The sequence below is a fragment of the Corvus cornix genome, chromosome 1A (genome assembly GCF_000738735.6).
Source record: "Corvus cornix cornix isolate S_Up_H32 chromosome 1A, ASM73873v5, whole genome shotgun sequence".
Lineage (NCBI taxonomy): Eukaryota > Metazoa > Chordata > Aves > Passeriformes > Corvidae > Corvus > Corvus cornix.
Genome location: NC_047057.1, coordinates 5,253,610 through 5,278,016, shown reverse-complemented (window position 1 = coordinate 5,278,016; position 24,407 = coordinate 5,253,610). Strand labels below are relative to the sequence as shown.

Below are 24,407 nucleotides of genomic sequence, written 5' to 3'. Positions count from 1 at the left end.
TGCAGCTCGGCACTTCACCAAATGGGACTGAGGACAAAGAAACACGACTTTGGCATCAGGATCACTTCAGCACAAGGGTTGCACAGTCAAATGGACTCGCATGCAGCCTGCTACTGGCAAGTACTACAGCTCCGCGCTCCTGAGAGCCTCTGTGCTCATCCTCCTTGACACCTGTGCTTCTGCTGTGAGTGTCTGAGGCTGGCAGTGTGGGACCTATTTGACCAGTATCCTTGCGAGCTGGCCACTGGCAAAAGCAGTCTGCGAGGAAACCCACTCTCTCTGACCAGGGTCTTCAGCATGACCACACCATATCAGAAGTGTTTTGCTTATACAGAGTGAGCAGAGAACCCTGATTAACTGCATTTTAAAACAGGTCTTTTTCAACCTAAATGATTCTATAATAACCCTCTGTACAATTACAGGCTTTGTCCCTTAGGCTGTGGTAGAAAGATGGACTGCGATGCTCCTTGCTTCCACCCTCCTCCTCTAGTCACTCCAGTCACTCCACAAGAGATGAACAGCAGCACATCCAGAGTGACTAAAAATACTTCATCCAGACATCTTTCATGAAGAAACAAAAGCATTTGTTCCTAGCAACGTTTTTCTTCACACAGGAAGCAGAGTCACTTTTTTTTAAGTTACAGCAATTCTACATCCTGATAAGTAACAGAGTAATTTAACTGGGATGGCTGTTAAAGAGGAAATTTCAGATGGGATTGCTAGCTGTGCAGAAAATGGCATCCCTCATCCATGCAAAGAGTGTTGTCTGCATAAGAAGTTGTACTACTCTGATTCGATCGTGGACAAACTCCTGAGTTACAGCTTCCCTCCATTGCTTCTATTTCTCAGCATGGCTCTTACATGAGTTATGTTGAAGTTAACAGTGCTAGCATATCTTTCAGACATTCCAAAAAAGTAAATTTTCTGCTGGAAGTTGAAAGCATGGCAGGGTTCAGAGCCCTGTTCATCTTCCACATGCCCAGCTTGTGTCAACCTGAGCAGTGACAGCCCATCAGGACTGAGAGTCAGGCCATGTTTTCTGCACAATTAGCTATCCCAGTTCCCCAGTTTCCAGGTGAACAGCTCACAAACAACTTAAAGGGCTTAATCAGGCCCCTCAAGGTACAGAAGACAAGTCACTAGAAAAATGGGGGGGGGCACCCGGAATCACCAGCAATAATTTCTTAGACATTGTGTAATGTTTTGATTGGTAAAATGGTGGATGAAGATGTGACTGGTGGTGTCATATTAACACCCCAAAGCAACAGTAAAGAGGAGAGGGCTTAATTTCGGAGCAATAATAAGGGTTGGTATGTAAATTGTGGAAAAGTGGGAAATTTAAGCAGAGTACACTTTATAGTAAATTAATAATGAAATCTATTAGACTGGGAAACAATCTTCAAGGAAGATGGCAGAAACCTTATCACATGAGTAATTTAGAAATAGGAAGAATACTGCAGGGAATTATCCAGCATTGACAGAGGAGGATAAAGATGATGACCCCAGTATCCTTCCACCTCTTATGTAGATTTGAAAAGCCTATTCCTATGAGTCTCCAATAATCAGGACAATCGTTCAAGTGGCACCTTTTAGGCTCCACCAGGGTCTGTGCCAATTAAGAGAATTGTACTGCATAAATTATACCTTTTGATCTTACTATAATTTGTGTGACTAAACACTTGACAGAGATGTGATATTCTTAGCCTTTCCTTAATAAAATGTCTCACTCTGAAGACTTCTCTTTCGCCTCCACCCCACTTCAGAGCATTGCTGTACCCTGATGGGAGGTACTGGCTGCCACTGCTTTGAACAAAAATCTCTGTCAGAGCTCAACAGACCTGGGTATTTCTTGTATAATGGTTCCATTATAAAACTATATTGGGTTTGTGTGGTAGTGGGGGCGATACAGGGGTGGTTTCTGTGAGAAGCTGCTGGAAGCCTCCCCTGTGTCCTACGGAGCCAATGCCAGATGGACCCATCACTGCCCAAGGCTGAGCCCATCAGTGACAGTGGTAGCACCTCTGGGGTAACATGGTTAAGAAGGAGAAAAAACCCTGTGCAATGGCAACTGCAGCTAGAGAAGAGAGGAGTGAGAATGTGTGAGAGAAACAGCTCTGCAGACACCAAAGTCAGTGGAGAAGGAGGGGCAGGAGCTGCTCCAGGCACCGGAGATGAGATTCCCCTGCAGCCCCTGGTGCAGCCCACGATGAGGCAGCTGTGCCCTGCAGCACATGGGGGTCCATGGGGAGCAGAGATCCACCTGCAGCCCCTGGAGGAGCCCACACCAGAGCATGTGGATGCCCAAAGAAGGCTGTGACCCCATGGGAAAGCAGTGCTCCTGGCAGGACCTGTGGAGACATGACTGCACTGGAGTAGGTTTGCTGTCAATACTTGTTACCCTGTGGGGGACCCACTCTGGAGCAGCCTGCTCCTGAAGGAAACACTATGGAACAGACCCACACTGGAGCAATTTGTGCAGTGCTGCAGCCTGTGGAAAGGGATCCACATTGAAGGACCTGGTGAAGAACTCCCTCCTGTGGGAGGGACCCCATGATGGAGCAGAGGAACAGCGTGAGGAGTTCAACCCTGAGGAGGAAGGAGCTGCAGGAACAATGTGTGATGAACTGACTGCAACCCCCATTCCCCTCCTCCTGCACCAGTGGGGAACAGGAGGTGGAGAATTCAGGAATAAAGTGAAGCCTGGAGGAAGGTAGGAGTGGGGAGAAGGTGTTTCTAAGATTTGGTTTCATTTCTCATTATTCTACTCTGATTTGATTGGTAATGAATTAATTTGCTCAAGTCAGGAATGTTCTGTCTGTGATGGTAGCTGGTAAGTGATCTCTCTCTGCCCTTATCTCAACTCACAAGCCTTTAGTTATATTTTCTCTCCCCTGCCCAGTTCAGGAGGGGGAGTGATAGAGTGGCATTCAAAATATTATAATAACATGAATAATAATAACAACAACAACAATATCAATAATAATTTTTATAATAAAGGGTGTATAATATACAATATATTATATATTAGATATTACTACGACTAATTTGATCCTGAGGCTGACCTTAGTCTCCTCTGATGTTTTTGAACTTAGGTTTGTCACTGCTTGCATGGGTGTACACACAGGACTGGTTAAAGTAAAGGCTCCTGATAAAGCAGCTTGTATCTCTCTTTTTATTAGAGTGTTGAAATAACTTGATCACAGAGGTAGCATTCGGATACCATGTTGTGTTTCGTGAGTCATCGGCCTATTAGATAAACATGCTTTGTGTTGCAGTGGGCAGCATCCTCCCCCTCCTTTCCCCTGGAATCAATAGCACCTTCCCACCAAGTGATTCCAGATCAGCCATCAGCCACACAAGCCAGCCCACGGCACTGCTCCTGGGAAGGGCACAGCTACTGCTGCCACAGCCCACGTGTGGCATACACCTCCCTCCCGAGCAAAACAGAGCTTCAGAAAGCACCCGACGCTTTCTCTGTTCTTACATTTTTATGAAATCTGCAAGGCCCAGCTGCTGTTACACATCTTTGCCATCTCTTTATTATCTCTAGCAGTGCACCTCAGTCTCACACTGAACTCTGGTCCCTTCCTCCCTTCTGTGAAATAACCTTTTGGAGCCTCTCATCTATGGCCTTCTACTTTTCTGAGTGTCTCTACATAATACAGAAGCAACAAAGCTTGGCAAGTCTAAAGGTCTCTCAAAGTGCTTTTCAAGCACCTTCAAATCTGTCATGAATAGTTTTATCTCTGTTTTACAGATGTAAATAAGGGGACAGAAAGGCTAAGTGACTGCCCTGGGGTCACACACAAATATTGTGTCATAGTTGTCCAGTATCCTGAAATTATGGTCTTCCTTCATAATTGCAAATAATAGCTTCCTTCCTCTTCAGTAATTTTTCCTCATAATTCATTTCTTTTTGTTACTTAGAATTCTTAAATTTACATGCTCAAAGCAGACAGTCTAATGTTTTAGCATTTAAAGTTTTAGGTGCTTCAAGAACAACCAAGAGAAGACTGAATCCCCACCCTTAGGTACAATTGCTGCCAAAACCTTGGAGACAGTTAAACTTACCATGCTCCACTTTATTTAAGGCCTCCAGACATCTTTTTAAAATGCTTCTCTCTACAATGACGGCACTATCAGCCTCCATAGTCCAGCTTCTTTTCACAGACCCAGACAAGATGGAGAAAACAGATGAAAGTCTTCTACTGAGCTCAGCATGGAAGACATTCTCCATGTGATTCTCACATGCAGAGACATGGCTTAGGCAAAAGAGCATCTCTTTGAACCTCTATTTAAATCAATGCCCAAGCCCAGTTCCACCTTCTGATTAATTTTTGGGTAAAGCTCTGCTTGACTTGTGCTTTGGATTTTCTAATTCCCCAATTAGAAGGATGTCCCTCAATTCCCAGTTTGCTGCACAGTTACTTCAGGAATGTCCATGTCTGGTGAATACTTTTTACTAGCCTGCTTATGACCATGGCATAAGCCATGTCAGCATGAAACATCAGACTTATTAAATGTGAGGTTTCCCAAAGGCAATCTCCCAGGTGGGTTTGAGTGTGAATAACTGAATCAGACATGGTCATCATGAAAAACCTCAGTCTGTCATTAAAATAGACAGGGGAAATTATTGTAATTTGAGCAATGCTGCACTATCATCAGTATCGTGAATACCAGAAAGTGATGATCAGTATCACCCTTTTGAGAGAAACAAGTGTCCTAATGCTGAGCTGTGTCATGGGGAAGCAGTTTCCCCTCTTTAGCTCTCTCTCATGTATGCATATACATAGACAGACATACCCACGCACATTTTGTAAGCACTATACACATATCCATAAAAACATCCATGAAGAAGATTTGGGATTGCAGTCACTGTCAGTACAAGTCCATGGAAGCAATGGTGACTTAAAGCAAACTGAAATTTGGTACCAGATTGTGAATACATCATTAATAGTTCAAATGACACATGCAGATAAGTTTCCACACACATCACCTCAAAATACTTGCTGAGAAAATGTAAACTCTTTGCTTGCAGCCTAGAAAGGAGTGCTAAAAGGAGTGCAACAGAAGGGCTCCCACGCAAAGAGCTCACAGGATTCACTCTTGCTTGGTCTTGATGAAGGGGTACATTATGTTGGAGTGCTCCAGTGTGTCTGGGTTCTTAGTACTTGTGGGAGAGGAGGAGTGGGATGCCATATTTTGCTCTTGATAATATGACCTTTTATAAACCAACTGAAGCACGATGACTGTTAATCAGAAAGGACATTTAATGATGTCTTACTCATGACAGGGTTGATCTCTTACTACAAGAGCTCATGAGAGGAGAGGAGGTAAGTTAGCTTTCCATGCATGCCATGTCCAGTGGCTTGCTTTGACACTAATGGAATAATAAGAAAGGAAACTAACATTTGCCATTTTGGGACCTAATACTCACTTTTCCGCAGCTGTCCTTGAGCTGTATTTACAAAGAGGTTGTTTTGTGTGAAATGCACGTCCTTGCCAGAAGCAAGTCCTGTTTTACACGAGACCCCATGCAACCATTCAACATTCTACATGGACATCCATAAGCCCCCTTCCTTCCCAGCTCCCAACAATGCCAACCAGAGATCACAGAACAAAAAGATTGTGTGAGCAGCCAAGTAACAGTGACAGAAAGGACATCATGCAGAGCATCAGAGTGAGCAAGAGATACTGAGGAGGACATCCATTCCTGAGGGTGCATTATGATGGGTCATGGACTGGCAATGACCAAATAGATTCCTTGCATTGCAAAAGGAAATGCAAGGAGCAACAGCAGCTAAAGAAAAAAAAGAAGAAGGGGGGAAAAATGCAGCTGGGCAAATCTTTTCGATTACAGGCAAAGGTGAAGTCATCATAGCAGAAACAATTAAAAAAAAAAATCCTCCTTCTTCAAGAAAATCTTCACCAAGGCTAAGAGCAAGGAAGAATATTCTAACAACTACTGGCATCTACTTAGCTGGAGATGTCAGGGTTTGTTAAGATGTCATAGGATAAGTGTGTGTGCTCTGACTTTACAGGTGACTGACTGCATGTTCTCCTATACTTGCCAATTAAAAGCCAAAGACTTGCCTTCATTTTTAAAGCATGTTGCTCTCAAGTCAATTAGATAATTCTTACAGACGTTTTAAAGGACTGCCTCCATGGCAAACATCTTTCTTAGCACTACTTTTCTGAGTGAGGTTTTGTACAATGGGGTGATACACCTGTTGTCAGACTCCCTCAATGAAAATGGAGCCTCTCCTATAACCTAGACAACCCAAAGCCCTGGTGACAATTCTTTTACCTTCTATATGTATTGCAAGAAGAGGAGTCTTTATGCAGGGACCCAAGGAAATTCACTTTGCAGAGCAAACTGTGTGAAACTAAAAGACTCCAGGACTACGTATGTACCATGAATGGAACTGGATCAACGTGACCCCCTTATTTGGGGTAGAGATTAAAAATCATATTATCACTTTACAATTGATAGTTTTTGTGGCATGATTATTGGGGAAGGCTGTCCACCACAGCAATAAATACTCACTGTTTACGGTACCTGCTAGTGCATTAATATTATTCAGTCCAACAGTGGCTCCAGCCAGTCCTTGGAGAGTACCCAGAGAAGTCAAAGAATTCATGGCCGCACCAGCTGTGGAATTAGCAGTTGATGCAGCCACTGAAAGGAAAAAGAAAACAAAGCAAAATTGAGGCCATAGTTTGTTTATTTTACTTAATCACAGAACAGCTTACAATAATGCAGAGCACAACAACAGGGCTACTTGCAAGGAGAAGGAAAAAAGAAAATGAGACCAACAAGACCAACCTTGCTCAAGGCATTAATAGTGTGATTGTTCATGGAAAGTGTTGATGAGTCTAGAACTATAAATACTAGATCACAAAATTCAGTATTGTACTATTATTTGCAAATATAATGCCAAACCAGTATGTGTGGGATCAGACACTTTCTCAAAAGTTTGTCAATCAACCTAGCAACCCAGGCCAATCAGCTAACCAGGCTTTTGGGATTTTGCCACACACCTCAAAGTCCATCATTGAACAAACAAGAATTCCTCAGTAATTTTGTCATACAACAGCTTACTGTTTTGGGCCCCAAATGTTCTAAGAGTAAGCTTAATTATTCTAAGTGAAGACACTAAGCTCTAGGACATTGTATGAATTTCATTTAAAGACCTGAAGATCAGAATGACCAGGCAAATACAAAATGTAACTACCATCCATTTTATTGGAGGCTTTTATCCTGGCCTTTGTACATAGCTAGTCATGTATATGCACCCCCATGACACTGCATGTATCCCCAAAAGCTCTGCCAGAGGGGCAAAGGTAGAGAAAATGTCCTTGATGCTACAATGTCAAGGGAATGAGGAAGGTGGGTGAGATGAATCCATCTAAATTATGTGTTTAGGGAGAGAAAGAGACTCACTCTCTTGTCATAAGAAAGTAATAAAGAGTCATAATTTGGGATAGGTTGGGTGAACTAGAAATACCTGTCTGTCTCAAAGAGAGCCTTGAATAACCAGTGTAGATTAAACACTTAACTCACAGGTAGGTAAAGTTATACCAGATGAATCACACTCATAAAAGCTGCAGAAGCAATTAAGTTTTTAGCTTGTCTCCTGAGCCCTACTTTCGTGTATCAGTCATAAAGCCTTCTTTTTTTTTTTCTGTTATAAAGTTGCATTATCTTATGAAAAGCGAACATTTAAAGTCAGAGTTTTGTTGATGATGTACTGGAGGCACATCACATCTACACCATGCTTTTTTTGCTCCTATTCATTACCTAGCTATAAAATGGTTAAGACCACTTTTATCTTGATGTTTTTTTGGGCTGTCAAACACATCAGATTACTCAGTGAACCCTCAAGAAAGTGAAGTCTCTTGAGCTGACAGGATCCAGTAAGGAAAGTATGAGGTAACTTTTTCACTCTGTGGGTAAATCTTGAAGCTCTAACCTACAAATAACCTGCCTTTGCAACATTAAGACCCACCAAAGGCAAATTTTCAGACTCTTGGGGCCTCAAAGTACAAAGAACACTCTTGCTGTGGGGGAAGAGAGATTTCCAGACTCTGTTATACATTCCTTGTGTCTTAGCATCTGTGATGTTCACTTGAATAATTTTATATGTTGCAAATAGAAGCAGCTTTGATTATTCAATCTGTGCCCACAAAGCAATAAGAATCCAATAATGTCTTTGATTAAAAAAAGTAATAAAAGACAAGTAAAAAACCCCACTTTTGTCAGATAATATGGGCACCAACAGAAAGATATGAAAAAAATAAAGTGAATTCCCTTTGACCAACACTGGTCTGTGTTTCTGTCAACGTTCATTAGCAAATAATTTAAATGACGTATATAAAACTCAAATCTGAAGGATCTGATTGGTTTTGACTGGACTAAATTCCATCAATTTTCTGTTTCAGAGGATCATTACCATTTTCTCTTGAGGAAACATATATTTAAGAAATGAGAGAAATGGGGACTAGGAAACTGCCTGTAAATTACATTAATGCTGGGGGCAAGTAACTGCTGTGAACAAGAGCCATATGCTTATGGATTGCCAACACATCTGTTGGAGAAGGCAAAAAAAATCTGCTTAAAACCTTCCCTCTTGTGCAGCCCACAGTGAATTGTGGGGACTCTCACCATTGGCTGCTCAAACACATGCTCCAGGGATGGTCAGTATCTGGGGCCAACATCTCTTTTCTTCTTTTTTCTCTATTCCCTCAGACAAATAAAGAGCAGGTGCCTCAGTGCTTCTCCCATTTCAAGCTGCAATGCAGATTATCTAGTTTGCCTGAATAAAGACTTGGCACTTACTCCCTGTACAATACTAGTTGCAGCCCTAAAGCACCTAAGGAACCAGTATTATGTTGTTGTGGTATTCCTTCTGCTTAGCAATGATCTGCCTCACAGATGCAGCGGGACAATGCTCTTTCCTCTTTGGCTTAATATTTCTTCAAGGAGAAAGAGACAGAACACATTGTGTGGTTTCCACTATCTTATTGAACAGGGGGTGAACAGAAATGAAGGGACCTCCTTTTTTTAGGGTGCTTGGAGAGATCAAGCACCTTCTGCATGAAGTTTCCTGAGACACTCCACACTGATTGACTGAGACCTGCATCTCTGAAATGAAGACAAAGGCAGTGATGAGCTAAAATATTACCGTAAAAGGGCTACAAAAGGTCCAAGATATTAAGAGGTGAAAATTTCTAACAAAATTCTATATAAAACCAACAGATGAAACAATGGTATGCCTTGTCCCCAAAACTGAAGGAAGATGAAACAAAAGTTAAAAGATCCTACAAGACAAGTGTGAAGGCTTAGACCAGCTGAAAGTTTTACTTGATGTACTCCCAGAATACATGGAAATCCATCTAGAGACAAGGACTATGCTTCTCCTGTCCTTTGCCATTTTCTAGTTCCTTTCAACTAAAAAACTGTAACATATATTAAACTGAAGGGAAAGAAGAAAAATCACATGCCTTGTGGTAACAGCAAATGACTGCACTACTTTGGGGGAACCTGTATAACTCTCTTGTGTCAGCAAAACTCTCAGGCTCCACAAATACTCAGAGTAATGGCAAAGGAAGAATAATTCACTGTCGGAATACTTTCTATATTTATGTCTTTTAGTTGTCCAGAAGACAAAAATAGATTGGCTACCTACATAATTTATAAATTGGGTTTTACAGGTTCCTCTGACAACAAATAAATGAAAAAAAAAAAAAAAAAAATCACAACTCTCTCTAGCCTCCACACCAGAAAATTCACAGAATCACAGAATATACTGAGTTGGAAGGGATCCACAATGATCATCGAGTCTAACTCCTGGCCCTGCACAGGACCATCCCCAAGCATCCCACCATGTGCCTGGGACCATTGTTCAAATGCTTCTTGAACTCTTGCTTCTTGAATGCTGTGACCACTTCCTTGGGGAGCCTGTTCCAGTGCCCAACCACCCTCTGGGTGAAGAACCTTTCTCTAATATCAAACCTAAGCCTCCCCTGGCACAACTTCAGGCCATTCCTTCGGGTCCTGTCACTGGGCACCACAGAGAACAGATCAGTGCCTGCCCCTCCTCTTACTGTGCTTCCTATGTTTAACTGATGAAATTTTTGCTATCAGCTTCAAGCTTCAAGCCAAGAAACTTCGCTTCTGGTTAATATATTCTTTGACAGAGTTGTTTTTCATACAAAGAAGACATTTTTATTTGGAGTGGTTGCTCTACACAATACAGATATTTGTGTTTAACTAGAAATGTTGCACTCATGGAGATTTTTAAGGCTGGAAGGAGCTGGCATTTTCAAATGTTCTCAAAACATTTAATTCTGCCTGTAAATGATTATAACACCTTTTAGGTCAGTGAAATTTTTTTTTTTTTAAACAGAAATATGAACTAGCAATGAGCCATTTCTCTTTTAAATTTTAATTTAAATAACACTTCAACACAATTCTTAAAACTATGCCAACCTAGAAAAACAACAGGAATCAGCATAGAAACTTTTGGCCATTCTTTTGGCTAGCTTATGTCAATAGAGTCATAATGATTTACATCACCTGGATTTGCTTCAGCTGGAAAACTAGATTCAGGGTAACAGCATCTAGGAAAGGCAATGATGTGTAAATATTTCTTTGGCTTTGCTACACACACTGTGGATGGAATTAATTTCCCCACCTTTGGCAGCCTTGTTGTTAGTTTAAGCTAGTCTAGTAAAAACTAGACTGTCTCTGAGATTTAAAGACCTCCAATTCAGACACCCTACATTTAGATTTCTATTTCAGGTTGGACTGAATTGCCCTAAAGAGCATGCAGCTGAGCTCAACTACCAGATGCTACTGATGCCTTTCCCAGTTTTCCCTCAAACTTCTTGTGCTGCCCTGGATAAAGCAATCGCTATGATTTTTGTTGCAAGACTTTCTGCTTCTTCACAGTTGCTGCCTTGTCTCATAGAAGGGTGTATCTTGGAGGCACAGGCACATTTTTGTCAGGCCTATTCACTTCCTGCACCTCAGACCAAGGAGTGCCCTTGGTAGAGCTCCTTGGTATACTGAAACCACAGACCTGTGTTTGTCTGTGGTACAGCCTTGGGCAAATCCCACCCCTCTCATGTCTCAGGGGAAATTTATAAAATGAGTAATTGAATCAGAGAATGGTTTAAATTGGAAGGCATCTTTAAAGATGAGCAGTGAGTGATCTTCAACTAGAGCAGGTTGCTCAAAGCCCCGTCCAACCTGACTATGACTGTTCACAGGGATATGGCATCCACCACCTCTCTGGGCAACCTGTGCCAGTGGCTCACCACCCTCAAAACAAAAACTTCTTCCTTGTATATAGTCTAAATCTACCCTCTTTTAGTTTAAAAGCATCGCTCCTTGTCCTATTTCTACAGACTCTGCTAAAAGGTTTGTCATGATCTTTCTTGCAGGCCCACTTTAAGTACTGAAAGGCTGCAATAGTCTCCCCAGAGCCTTCTCTTCTCCAGGCTGAACAACCCTAATTCCCTCAGCCTTTCCTCATAGGAGAGGTGCTGCAGCCCTCTGATCATCTTCAGGAATCCTCTTCCCTCAGTGGAGGTCAGGGTCTGGTAGGGCTGCCTGAGGATGAAGTACTAGATAAGCCACCCTCTCACTGTTGCACAATCACACATGTGCCACTATGATTTAGGAGAGACATGGTTTGCAGTGTGTAGTCAACCTCATTCTTTCCTTAATTTTTTTGGTAAATATCTAAGTAAAAAAAGAATTCCAATGACTTCTCAGCAAAGTCCTATACCACAAAAAACCCCCAAATCTCTTGTAAGGAAACTCCCTGCTATATGTGCTAGCTTGGCACTATTTATGGGCAGTGTAAACTGTGCACTTCTCCATTCCTCTCCACCTTGTCCTGTTCCCTTCCTCCTCTTCCAACATGGGCATACTGTCTGGAAATGATAAACAAACTGCAAGTCTTGGAGTAAGATATTAAGCACATGAGGCATTACAAACATTTTAAGTGAAGTTTCTTATTGGAAACATTATTTTGGTTTCAGGGCAGGACTAACAGAGAGAATGGGCAAAGAAAAGCAAGGGCAGCTTCAGGTCTTTGCAGGCATGGAGAGTTGCTGTACACCTTGCCAACCCCATCCATGTGAAGAACAGCTATAATGTTTCTGGAGGACAACCAGACTTCTGGTGCTGCAGGGCTTCAGGGCAGCTCCAAGACTGGCTTAACTACGCTAGGACTTTGCACACAGAGATCCACAATTGTAACTGTGTCAGCCCTGCTGACAGCTTTGCTTTAGGCAGCCCTTGGTTACACTTCACAATTGCCTGTCACTACAAATGCATGGCACAACAGGAAGCTCAGTGTTTACTCTGATATCAGCCACTTTCTTATCACCACTCACCTGTGAGGCTCAACTTTGTTCTTGTTGTTTTACTTAATGGAGAGTTTAAATAACTTGGTGTTCAAAGTACTTCTTTTGCTCCAGTTAAGACGAAGTAGTAGTGCAGCAGGGATCAATACTGCCCACAAATTTTAGGTTCAGCATCTCTGTGACTTTAAGCATGAGAAGTTGAAGAGAAAACATGTTCTCTTTTGGGAGACACTCATGTCAGATCTTCATTGGCAGTTGTCTAAGTCCAGAATCCTCTTCCTCGTACCAAATTTGGGTGTATTTTTGGTTTTCTGCTGCCTTCCTAAGCTCACTGACTCCAAGGGCCAGATAAAATGGATCTGACTTACACTGGTGCTGACTAAATAGCTGCCATTCAGAGGGATTCAGATGGGCAGAACTGGGCAACATGAACCTTATGAAATTTAATAAGGATAGATGCAAAGTCCTGCACCTGGGGAGGAATAATTCCTTTCAATAACACAGCAGGGGATGGATGGGCTGGGTAGAAGCTGTACTGAAAAGGACCTGTGGGAGTCTTGGTGGGAGGTGACATGAGCCAACAGCATGCACTGGCAGCAAAGAAAGCAAACAGCATCCTGGACTGTGGAATATGAGATGAGCCAGGAGATCCAAGTTTCCTCTTTACTCAGAGCTTGTTAAATCACATCTAAATACTACATGCAGATTTGGGCTCCTTATTGCAAGGAGAACATTGATCAGGTGGAGGAAGTTCAGTGGAAGGCCAGCAAGGTGGTCAGGGGCTCCAGCACTCATCCTGTAATGAGCTGGGCTTGTTCAGGCTGGAGAAGACATGGCTCCAGGTGAAGCTAAAGCAGCCTCCCAGTGCTTAAAAGGAGGTCTACCATCTACTAGATAGAGCAATAGTACATGGTGGGAAGAGGAGAAGTACATTGAAACAAGGGAGGTTCAGTTCAGATAGAATTAAAAACATTTATACTGTGAGGATTGTCAAGCACTGAAACAGATTACCCAGACTGCTCCGTCCATGTCCTTGGACATTTTTAAGATTGCTTTGGATCAAGCCCTGAGCAACCTGATCTCACAGGAGCAGGGAGTTGGGCTACAGACATCCCGACTGACCTTCCAACCTCAATTATTCTATGGGAATTAGAGCATTGTAGGAGAAAAGTAGAGAAAGTCAGCTCACACTGAGACAGAATGAAAGAAGGCTGAAGAATGAAGATGTGTTGAAAACTGAACAGTAGAACTGGCTTCTGTTCTTGGGTCTGTTTACAGAAACAGAGGTTGACATTGAATATTCCACTTAATTCTCATCTGGGGTTTTGATTCTAGGCTGCCACAACTACACTGTGTGGCCAAGGTTTCCAGGGCCCAATCTGCATCTAACAAAAGGAAGTTCTGACCTTGGGTTTTGCCTTGAGGTCTTAGATTCCTCTTAGATTCAGCAGTGTGCAACAGAAAATAAAATCACAGTAGAAGAACGTAAAGAAAGGATATAAAGAAATTATATGAAGACAGTAAAGGCAGTAAAAAAAAGAAAAGACAAAACAATATTTCTAACAGCTCCTCAGTCAGTGACAGAAAAAAATTGTAAGTTTATAAGAGAATTATAAGGACAAAAGAAAAAGAAATATTAAACCCAAAGTAGAAATCTTTATTTCTTAATTTTAGCCAGCTGAATTTAAAATCTTTGTTTAGTAGACAAAATCTCTTGGGTAAACAAAATATGCCTTTGTCCCTTTCTTAGTCCAAGAGGGATAATAAAGCTAAGAGACAACACTGGATTTAAGGATAATCAGATTAAGGCTGCGTTCTCTGTTTTCTTTCTAATCTTTTGTTGCAAAAACCAATGATGTTTGGAACTGTGTCTTGAGAACTGTATCTAAACATGAGGAACACCTGCTGGCCTGACTGAAAGACTAAAGATATTGGGCAAAGTTTAGTTGTGTTGGACAAAGTCTGTGCAAAGCTCCCGAATTTGGTTTATAATATCTTAGTTTGGGGGTGGTACTCTCTCAAACAGAGATGAATGGCACGTAGCTGGGAGTCCAACCTGGAATTAGGAGGGATTCTGGACAGATCTGATCTTATACATTTAAGGTCAATTGATTAAGGTGTGTTCTCTTTATGTAGCACTGACACCAACTGGTTGTTTTGAAGAGATGGAGGCCCCAGAGTTTTCTCCTAAACACACAAATGAAATGTCTTATAGAAAAGGGGAATGATTCAAATATAGTAATGCTGGAGCTTATGAAATGAGAATTATAAACATGGTGTGGGGGAGAAGTAGGCAAGTCAATCATGGTGTCCATGTGACATTGCTCTCAGGAAATTGCAGTGGTGTTTCTGGCTAAAATGAGCACATTCTATGGGCTCTGACTGCAGAAGGAACACTTTAAAGGGGAAGAATAATTAAGCAATGATAGAGGCATCATCATTATTAGATAATCACAACCCAGAGGCATTAGAAAACGTTGAGTGTCTCTAATCCCATGGGGTCTAATTATTCTGTGATAATAACCACACCTCCAAGTTTTAATTTATTCTTATGGAGAATCTAGAGGGGGAGGGGGAAAAACAGGGACATTTTAATATTTTTGCTAGAAGAAGATGTAGTTGGCCTTTCACTAAGGCTCATAAGTATTCTAATTTAACTAGCATGTGTGACTGGCATTAAATTGTCTGCCCTTTGCAGTGATCTCCAGCCAATCGAAGTATTCACCCTCGCACAAAGTGGTGTTGTCCCTGTTGCTAGCAGGCGCTATTCCTCAGGGCAAATTTTGGCAAAGGTGAGATAGATTTTCCTGGTCTGGAGAGGTGTATTTTCCATCTGACAAACGCATTGCCATTGGTATGGAGAAAGAAGTAAAAACTTGCACATTTACTGGTATCTTGGAAGTGCTGTCTGACATGTCAAAAAGGAAGATTCTAGTAAGTTTAAGTGCTCTGCTTTTAAGTGCTCTGCTCTTGGATAGGATAAAATAAAAGTGACAGATGCACTCCAGGGAAAGAGCACCAGAAAAGCAAGAGAGCAGGAAAGAGTCAGGGGAAACAAGAATGACAATATAGAAAGACATATACCAATATTACAGCCTTTCTCTAATAAGTCAGTGTCCCTCTGCTTCTTCATTACTCACAGGTGAACTGTGCCCATGAAAGATTGTCCGTATCTTCTCAAGGAACAGGGAAAGAAAAGCAGCAGTGAGCAAAGGAGGAAGGGAGAGAGCCATGCACTCAACACCTGGTCTTTTTTTAAAACTGTGTGCATGCATGTGCAAATGAGAGCAAACATGACAGAGAAGCGAGAGGAAGAGGAGAGGAAGGAGTCTTTCCCCATGGTGATCCTTCTGGTTCTGGCTTGCTGCAAACAGCTTTATATTTTACAAAGTCCTTTGTGAACATTGACTTATACAAGAATGAAAAAACCAGAAAATATGAAGAGGTGAACCAATTAATTCAAATTCTTTGCAAATTCAGAAGCCAAGGTCTTCAACAATGGAAGAATAACTTTAGGCTCATAAATCCATACTATTCAGCACTGCATGGGTTTTTGAGAGCTAAGAAAGCTTGGGAGAAGTGAAAATCAGGGACACTCACTTTAATCACTTATTTATGTTAACACCTAACTTGACATTTATGATTGTCATGAAATCACAGTATCTACACCACAGACCTTCCACAGCAGTGCAAAGAAGGAGGAGAAAACAGAGCATATGAAAGTACTATAGGTATGGCAGACAAACTTATTAGCTGGTTATTTTTGTAGTTTTCTAGTCCTCTGTTCCCTAACTTTCCTCCAAACCTATCTATCTAGCAGAAGGGATTTTAACAAACAAGGGTTTATTGATTGTGAATCTAGGCTGGTTTTGTGAATCTTGGTGTTTAAGGGCACATTTTCCTATGAGATTTTGAAGATGGAGAGAGAGAGAGAGTAAAAAGCAAGTTAATATTCTGGGCCAATTCCACACTGATGCTTCTGTTTTGTTGAAATGCATTGCTCAATGAAGACCATCCACCTCTAGAGTAAACTACAAATTGTACCTCAATACTGTGCCTGCAACGTTGTGCATTCTCCCCAGCACACCACAATGATGAATCGCCTTTGGTTTTGGGTGGGAAGTACTTTAGGGAGGCTCGGGAATATAATAATAATGCACAGTGGACTGGCTTGAGTTAAACTTCATAGCTGACCATCAGATATTTGCAACTCTAACTGAAATCGAACCAAAATGAATCACCACAATATGAAGGAAACAAAGAAGAATTACTGAGCACTTACGACTCTGTTTTACTCGGTGGGGCCAAGGGCTGTGGCTGTGCTCATTGAAGCACCACTGAGTTCGCATCAAAGCCATTTCTACAGGGAACTTCCAGCTGTGCTCTCATGTTTATTACAGCTATCTCACACAATTTGGAGCAGGCTATTGTTCCGAGACGCATGCCCTGATGCTGAAATGACCTCCATGTGGAGCCACTTCAGAATACAGCCACTTATAAATCACTTTCCAAAGAATTTCTGACCTAAAATCAAGAAGGCTCTACTTGAGGCCAGGGTCTCCCGCCTGGAGTACAGGTTCCTTCACACTGCTCCCGGTGTGCCTACAACATATTTGACACACTTTCAGCACTAAGCATTGACAAACAACACGCAGTAGCATCTCTCCATTAAACAAAAAGGAAAAAAACGAGTGTCAGCAGAGTCCAAGGCTATCATTCAAAGTAAGCAATGTTTTTGTTCTGCAAGTGCTTACCACATGCATATATGCCAATTCAGATTCTAGTACACAGGAGAGGATGGTCTGATTCATCTTCTTTTTCAACTCTCTCATATATCTGTCTTAAGATCAGGTAAACAGTCCTTGGGAAGTGTTTGTCTTTCCATTGCAAGAAGATATTTCTGAAAGACTTGTTTCCTTCAGACAGTTAGGAGTCCTATCCATGGTATTTTAGAATAGAGATGAGCTAAACTATATATTGAAAATTTGAGTTGCAAAGGAGTTATGAATCCTGAAGGTGCAATTATTTCCATGGCAGATGTGTTTCTAAGTGGGGTGTGCAAGCACAGCCTTATTGCAATAGCACATCCACAAAATGCAGTTGTTCACCCCTGGGAGCTGCAGAACTCAAGGATTATCTTGCCTCATGTAAAATTACTCAGCCAGGTCCTTTCCAGAACATTTGTAAAGTCATATTTAGTTCACTGTGACACTAGTTCTTTTCATCCATATTGCACATTTTTGTTCTGCAAACAGCAAAGGCAGTTGAGGATTTACTTTACTTGGTTTTAAACACATGCAGTTGTTGGAGATATTTTTGTTTGGCCATTGCATAAAATAATTCAGTAGCCACATATTTGAGCAACTAATTCTTTTGAGAGAATGTTGAAACAATTAGGTTAAGACATTAATAAATAGACTAAAAATAAGGGTTTTTTATATTATTATTTTTTTACTATTAATTCTAATTATTCTGCCTTAGGGAAACAGACCAGGAGTATCCATGGACACATGCACAATCCAGTACAATTGAAGGAACAGTGTTGGCAGTATCGAAAGCTCCTTCAAATGCATGAGTTTTTCTAAGATTTACATTATTTCCAGGGTATTATGAACTGCAGCATTATCTGGGTTTGTAACTTCTTGTAGGATATATTACATGTAAGCTCACATATCCACCTGTGTAGGCAAGCTGATACTATCATCTTTCTTTAGTAGAAAGCAACCCTGAATGAACTTCGAATAGTGCTTCCAACAGAAAGAAAAACAGCTCCTTTTTACAAACTGGGATTCTTGTAGCTTGAAATAGAGATTAAGAGTGGGGTAGAGAGACGCTTACAAAATATAATGTATTATACGTGTTATTTGTATACTGCAAGGAAAGTAAATCCTGAAATGTGCTAAGGCAATGGATTTAATACTTTAGGAAGATGATAATGTAATAATGTTTAAAAAACAAACATGTCTCCTGTTGAATTAGATCCTACTAATCCATGGTTTAGTACTGTCTGCTGCTTCCTAAAAGAAAAAAACAAACCTAAAAGAATTAACTAGCACAATGCTTGACTGAAAATATCCACATGTTTCTGTCCTTTGGTATTTATGGAATTCTGAGGAAACACCTGGAGATTTCTGTGACAAAAATTCATAAATTGATAATGTTGATTCTAAAAAAGATAAGAAGCTGTGCCAAAATGACTTCTGCAGTTGTCAGGCAGCCTCACACTGCTTCACAAAGCAGTTCTGCCCACCCTGAGCCCATTCAGTGCCTGAACCTCCCTGAGATCCTTCAGGCTGCACTGATGCACCTACTCAGAAACCCTTCTGAGAGGAGAATGTACAAAGACCTGTTACATTTTAAGGGACCAATGTGCAACCAGGTCGTCCCAGCAAACTGATGGCCTGTCTGCTGCCATCAGCATCCTTCAGGTTATCACTGGCTCATTTTTCCAATGAGGAGACCAGGGAGAGACAATGCTGTTCCAGGGGAGCTCCATATGAATCCATCACCTCTTCTTTTACTGTACTGGGACTCTGGGAGATTCTTAGCCACAATTCCCACTCTATTCGTCTTTAATTATTTAAGACATCTTGAAGCATTATTAAAAATACAAATATAGGTCAAAATACATATTTTTGGCTCCAACTTGTGCTTGCATGCCTGCTTAATGGTGACCTAATTATCAGATGGGCTTAGTACCAATATATCTCTCCAGGAAGCAGCATAATCTCTGGGCACTAAGAGTGGTCAAAATCAATTCACTTATTTAGGAGCCTAACCACAGACTCAGAAACTTAACACCATGTGGGTAAGATCAGCTGACACACAACAGTTCAGAAATATACTTGTCCTGTCACAAATCTCCTTGAACTATGCAGTCCAATAACAGGCACAGGGAAGTGGGTGTGCTAAGGCAAGATTTTCTTCCATAGCTTCCTTGAAAACATATTCTTTTAAAATATTGGTGCTGAGATCAGGGTTAAGGCATTGAAATTCTCTGTCCTCCAAGCACTAAGGCAACAATGCTAATTATATAACTAGACTTAAATACAAAATTTAAAACCACACGCTTGTGTTGTTTAAGTGTGTGTACTGTACATACACTGTATTTTAAAATATTTATTTAAGCTATATCTTATTTTTATCAACTGTATCTTTATCCTAAAAACAGTGAAAATGATACTAGGGAAGTTTTCTATGTTCTTCAAAACTAATAAAGCTTATTTTAAATGATTTTACAATAATGGAACATGCATTAATTCCACATGAAATAGCACAAAAATAATCAATTTGTACTGCAGAACGACAAGTGCCATTCTGCATTTTAAACCGATCTTTTCCTACATGAAACATTACTTCAATTCAGTCTTTAGCAAACTGTCAGACCTTCCTACACACCTACTGGTAGGGTTATTTTTGGATCATCCTGGAAGCAAATCACAACTATCTCAGTGGGTGTACTGGCCTCTAACAAAATGTCACAGTGGCAGCCTTGCGCCACTGATTGGAGAAAAATGTATTGTACTGAAGCGAACAAAAAGCAAATCTTCTAAGAATGGATATTTGAACATTCTTCACTGCTTCTCAGCTGAAGCATCTTGTATATTCTGTAAAAACTCTACCTTTTCAACAATTGTGCTCACAACATGAACACCTTCACCTAACAAAGACAATCTTCATACTAGATTAGGGGGCAGAGAAAATAATGAGCCACGGATGATAGCTATAAGTTATAATTCTCTGCTTTGAGCAGAGGGAAAGAATGAATTAATTCTTACAGGAAAGGCAGAGTAATCTTTTTTCTTTTTCAGTTTATTCTATACTTCACAGTCTTCCTTTTTTAGGGACTGTTATTCTTCAATGTCAGCATCTGTCTGAAAATGAGTATTTTTAGACCTTTGTGCCTAGGAGAAATTCTTTTCTTAAACATTAAGAGTTAATGGCTGAATACTGATATACTATGACAAAAGCGGTGCTGGATTTTAAGAGGTCATTAAAGGAAAAAAGTCTCACTTTCTCACTTTCTACCCTATCAGTATTTTTTTTTCCAAAATATTTCCTCTCAGGTTTACATAGCAGATAAACCTAAAGAGTTTTTTACTGAAGCATGAATAGCTAGTTCAGCTGTGTGAATAAATAATAGTTTAGAGAATCAAATAATCATGAAAATTTCATGGAAAATGAAGGCTCCTAAGTCTGAAACTGAATTAGCTTCTGGTTTAGCAATTCTATCCCCCCACAGCTCAGAAACTATATTGTGTATGTTCATGCAGATAAATTTGTATATATAATTAGATGTTTCGTCTCTTCATTTACACATAGTAGGGCTTTCCTAGTGGTTACTGAAAAAAACATTTATGTGTGAATTTGAAGAAACAAAATTGAAATGAGCTCACAGTAGCTGTGGAATCTCCATCCTTGGAGATACTCAGACCTTCACTGGGCATGGCTTTCACCAACCTGCTCTGAGTGGTCCACATTTTACAGTGCTGTATTAGCCTTGTACCACCCAGGACAGTCAGAATACACATTATTACCCTAGGGAAAATAAGGGTAGTGGGTCAACTGAGGGAAATTAAATGTCAGACAGTGTTAGAGACAGATACTTTGATCTTGAGCTTATATGTCCCTCCTTCACACTCACCTCCAGGCATTCCCACCACCCACTGAACGAACCCTGAATGAATCTCTAATCTCTCCAGGCCCTGGAATAGCAGCCTCCCTGTGAGCTCTTTGCTCGGTGATCCATTTACAGGATGTGTCACGGATAGTCTCTGGAGGAGAGAATAAGGTTCCTGACACTAGCTGGGATTCATCCTGCCCAAATTGGGATATTTACAGTGATTACAGCTGAGGTAGTCCCTCCAGAATCCCCTCCCAGTTAACAAGAAATGCAAACATCCAGGTCCCCACCCAAGGGAACTGAGACAAACTGGATGAGACAAACCTAGAGTCAGGTAAAAGCTACCCCAGCCCAAATCCTTGTGTTATGGAATACTACAGGTACCTGCCTTTAAAACAGTATGAAATGCTACTGGTACCTGTCTTTAAAACAGAAAAAAGTATCCTAAGCAAGTGAAATGGAAATAAAGTGAAGAATTAATTAACTAAATAGAGGTGATTAAAGTAAATAAAGGAAACAATTATCATATCAAAATAAAAGACAAGAAAGATGATTAAATGAGTCTTCAAAAGACCCATGAGAAACTTGTGAAAGACAAATATGCATTTACCTGGTTTTTAGTCTTTCATGATTTCATTTTAATTTTTATTCACTACCATCTGATAATTGCAAGAAACAGTTACTTTAACCATAGGCAATTTAAACCATTTTAATTTTTTTTCCAGGGCCAAGAGACAAAAGAACCTATTTATTGCCTGAGGGGATTTTCACTAAAATGAAAGCTTAATCTTTCATGTTTTTTTAAGCAAAGGCTTTTAAAAAATCATTTCTAACAATGCTGTAGGGAGACACTTCCATGGGTATGCAAAATTGAAATTATAAATTTACAATTATAAAAAAATTAATAGTTTGGGGGATTGCATTGTCTCTGTTCTTTCTGAATGAATACTCTTTCAAGCTTAAGAGAAACTATTTAGCACATGGAGGAGAATGAGTGTCCTTAGACTCTCTTGTGGTCAAAGCTATTTAGTCAGAATGTATGAGAGAAAGATCATTGGAGTTTAATTTGTTTGGAAAGCCTCAAATATCAGCTGTCCTGCTGGCTCCTCACTTCATGGCCTATTTTTCTGTGTGGCCAATGCACTGAAGTTGGCCTGACCACTGTCTCCTCTGTACTAGCATGGTGCACTGACGGTTCCTAAACCTTATCTATGTAAATTAACCTTCATGTTGAATTTTAACTGAAACAACCATCTTTTGGGCCCTTATGACACATGTTTACAAAGGACAGAACAAGAGCTCTTGGTCAAAGATTGATTCAGGGAAGATCTTCAGGGGAGAGATATCTGGGTAGAAACATGGATATGATTTACGTGGCTGCCATGGTTCAAGGCATACTGGAAGTACACACTTATGCCCATCTCCATTCTGTTAAAGGCAGTATTTTGCCTTTAACAACAGCAAGAAAAGGATTAAGCATCTACCTTTGCACTGCCCCAAATTTGGGCTGTTTTTCTCAACTAAGAAATATTAATTTAATGCATTATCTGGAGAGACACAAACATTTCTTCCTGGGCTTAGCACAGGCTTTGAAATCAGACAAAATAATTTACACTTATGAAACACAACAACTGAAGTGTTTTTTTAAAGGAAAACTAGACCAAAAAAATACCCTTAAGGCCTCCAAACATCCACACATTGAAAGGCAGACTTAAATGTTTTCTGCCAACATATTTCAAGTTTTAGTGGAAACACTTTGAGCTACTATGAAAAGCTTTATCAAACTAAATTCATTTTCCATGGAGCAGAGAAGAATCATTGAAGATATTATTCAGGTTTACAAAATCTGTAATAGGGTGGAGAATGTGGAACCAGATAAGGAAGGTTAAACTGAAGAACATTTTAACAAGGCTGGATTTTAGGTTGGTTGTGCAACATAAATAGGTCAGTGGACCTACTAGAGATTTTTCAAGCTGTCTAATATTAGAAACACTTGTGTACAGATGCCATCTATAAGACTTTCAAAGACAACTGGCATTCTGAACACACTATTTGAAAGGGTAAAGGTCCAGAATTTTTTGAAAATAACACAAGTTCAATGTGCTAGCCAAAATCATTAATCTCTTTGGAAAAACCCTTGGTATCTGCTCTACCATACCACCTGAGCAATAGGAAGCTCTAGTTACCCCAAAGATATATCTGCCCAGCCCAGTGGAAGCAGCTGTCTACCACGGGCCTCTGCAGACCTGGACATCAGATAAAACAACCTTCTAGGTACTCAAGGAGCCTCAAGATCAGGTTAAAGGGGAACAGCAGGTCAGACAGGCTGGATAAGAAGACTGTGTTGGAGAGGGAAAGAGAGAAATGTGGGCCTTAAGGTTGAATCCAAGTTCTGTGTGTACATGGCAAAACAAAGTGCATGACAGGAACATTCTGGTGCCACTTTGCAGCAGAGCAGCAAAGAAAAAAGGGAGTTAATTTCCAGCCCCCCTGCACCACAGTGCAGTGCACTGAGTTGCCCTGAGAAATCTTGTCAGTATGGGTCAAGATATGTTTTGTGTGTCTTGGAAGAACAAGGCTGCTCAAACATTTATCAGCTAAACTGCAGAGATATCACAGAGCATGCATGAAATGCAACATTTCTGCTTCTATAGATGGGTGGCATTTAGACAGGTGTAACATGGAAACACTGACACTGGGAATAGCCTTTTGCAAAGTGTTAAGTCCCAGCACCAGGACAGAGGGAAGAGATTGTTCAAGTTTGAAAGAAATACATCAGCAAGTCAAAATTATTTTCACCCAATCTGCTTCTCAGAGATGTTGCTAATGAACATTATTTTTAGGTAGAGATGAGGCTCATGCCACAAACCAGGAAATTCTGCGCAAACTTAGTATTAGCCAAGCTTCTTTCCATTTAACCTCCGTCGCAAACAAACAATAAAACTGTAATATAATGGGAGCCCTGGACAGCGCTAACACCCAGCACCACACGGTCCCAGTTCTACTGTGCAGTGAAGACTGTTTTCCTTACTGATGAGCTCAAACCATTTGCCATGAATTACTTTTTCATGGGGGATAAATACACACTTAAACAAGATTAAACACAAATGTTCTTTAGTGGTGTCTAAAAATAATATGAATGTTTTTTAGAACAGCAATAAACACACTTTATGATGCAAATAATTACACCCTACAGCCTTTATGTAACAATAAGTGGCCGGATTCACTACTCAGCTACATCACTGTAAACCCAGAGTAACTACACTGAATCAATATTTCTCTCTGTGGATTCTGGTGATCCTGAAGTGTTACCTAAGTCTGAATTTGCCCCAGTTTGTCTCTAAGGTTTTGCAGACATCAGACATGCATGGCTGGAAGTCCACATGGTGGTGATGGAGGTACCTCC

General features: G+C 40.6%; 1 protein-coding gene across 14 annotated transcripts in view; it reads right to left on the bottom strand.

Annotated features, from left to right (window-relative positions):
* The window catches only part of CELF2 (CUGBP Elav-like family member 2), a 550,097-nt gene that overhangs the window by 16,959 nt on the left and 508,731 nt on the right, over positions 1–24,407 (bottom strand). For 11 of the 14 annotated variants that reach the window (XM_010407804.3, XM_010407802.3, XM_010407800.3 and 8 more), the window contains one exon: positions 6,560–6,679. In XM_010407804.3, the coding sequence (XP_010406106.1) occupies positions 6,560–6,679 (120 nt within the window). Of the gene's footprint in view, positions 1–6,547; positions 6,680–24,407 lie in introns of all 14 variants that reach the window. The other 3 variants (XM_010407801.3, XM_039571571.1, XM_039571572.1) reach the window with 1 other exon arrangement.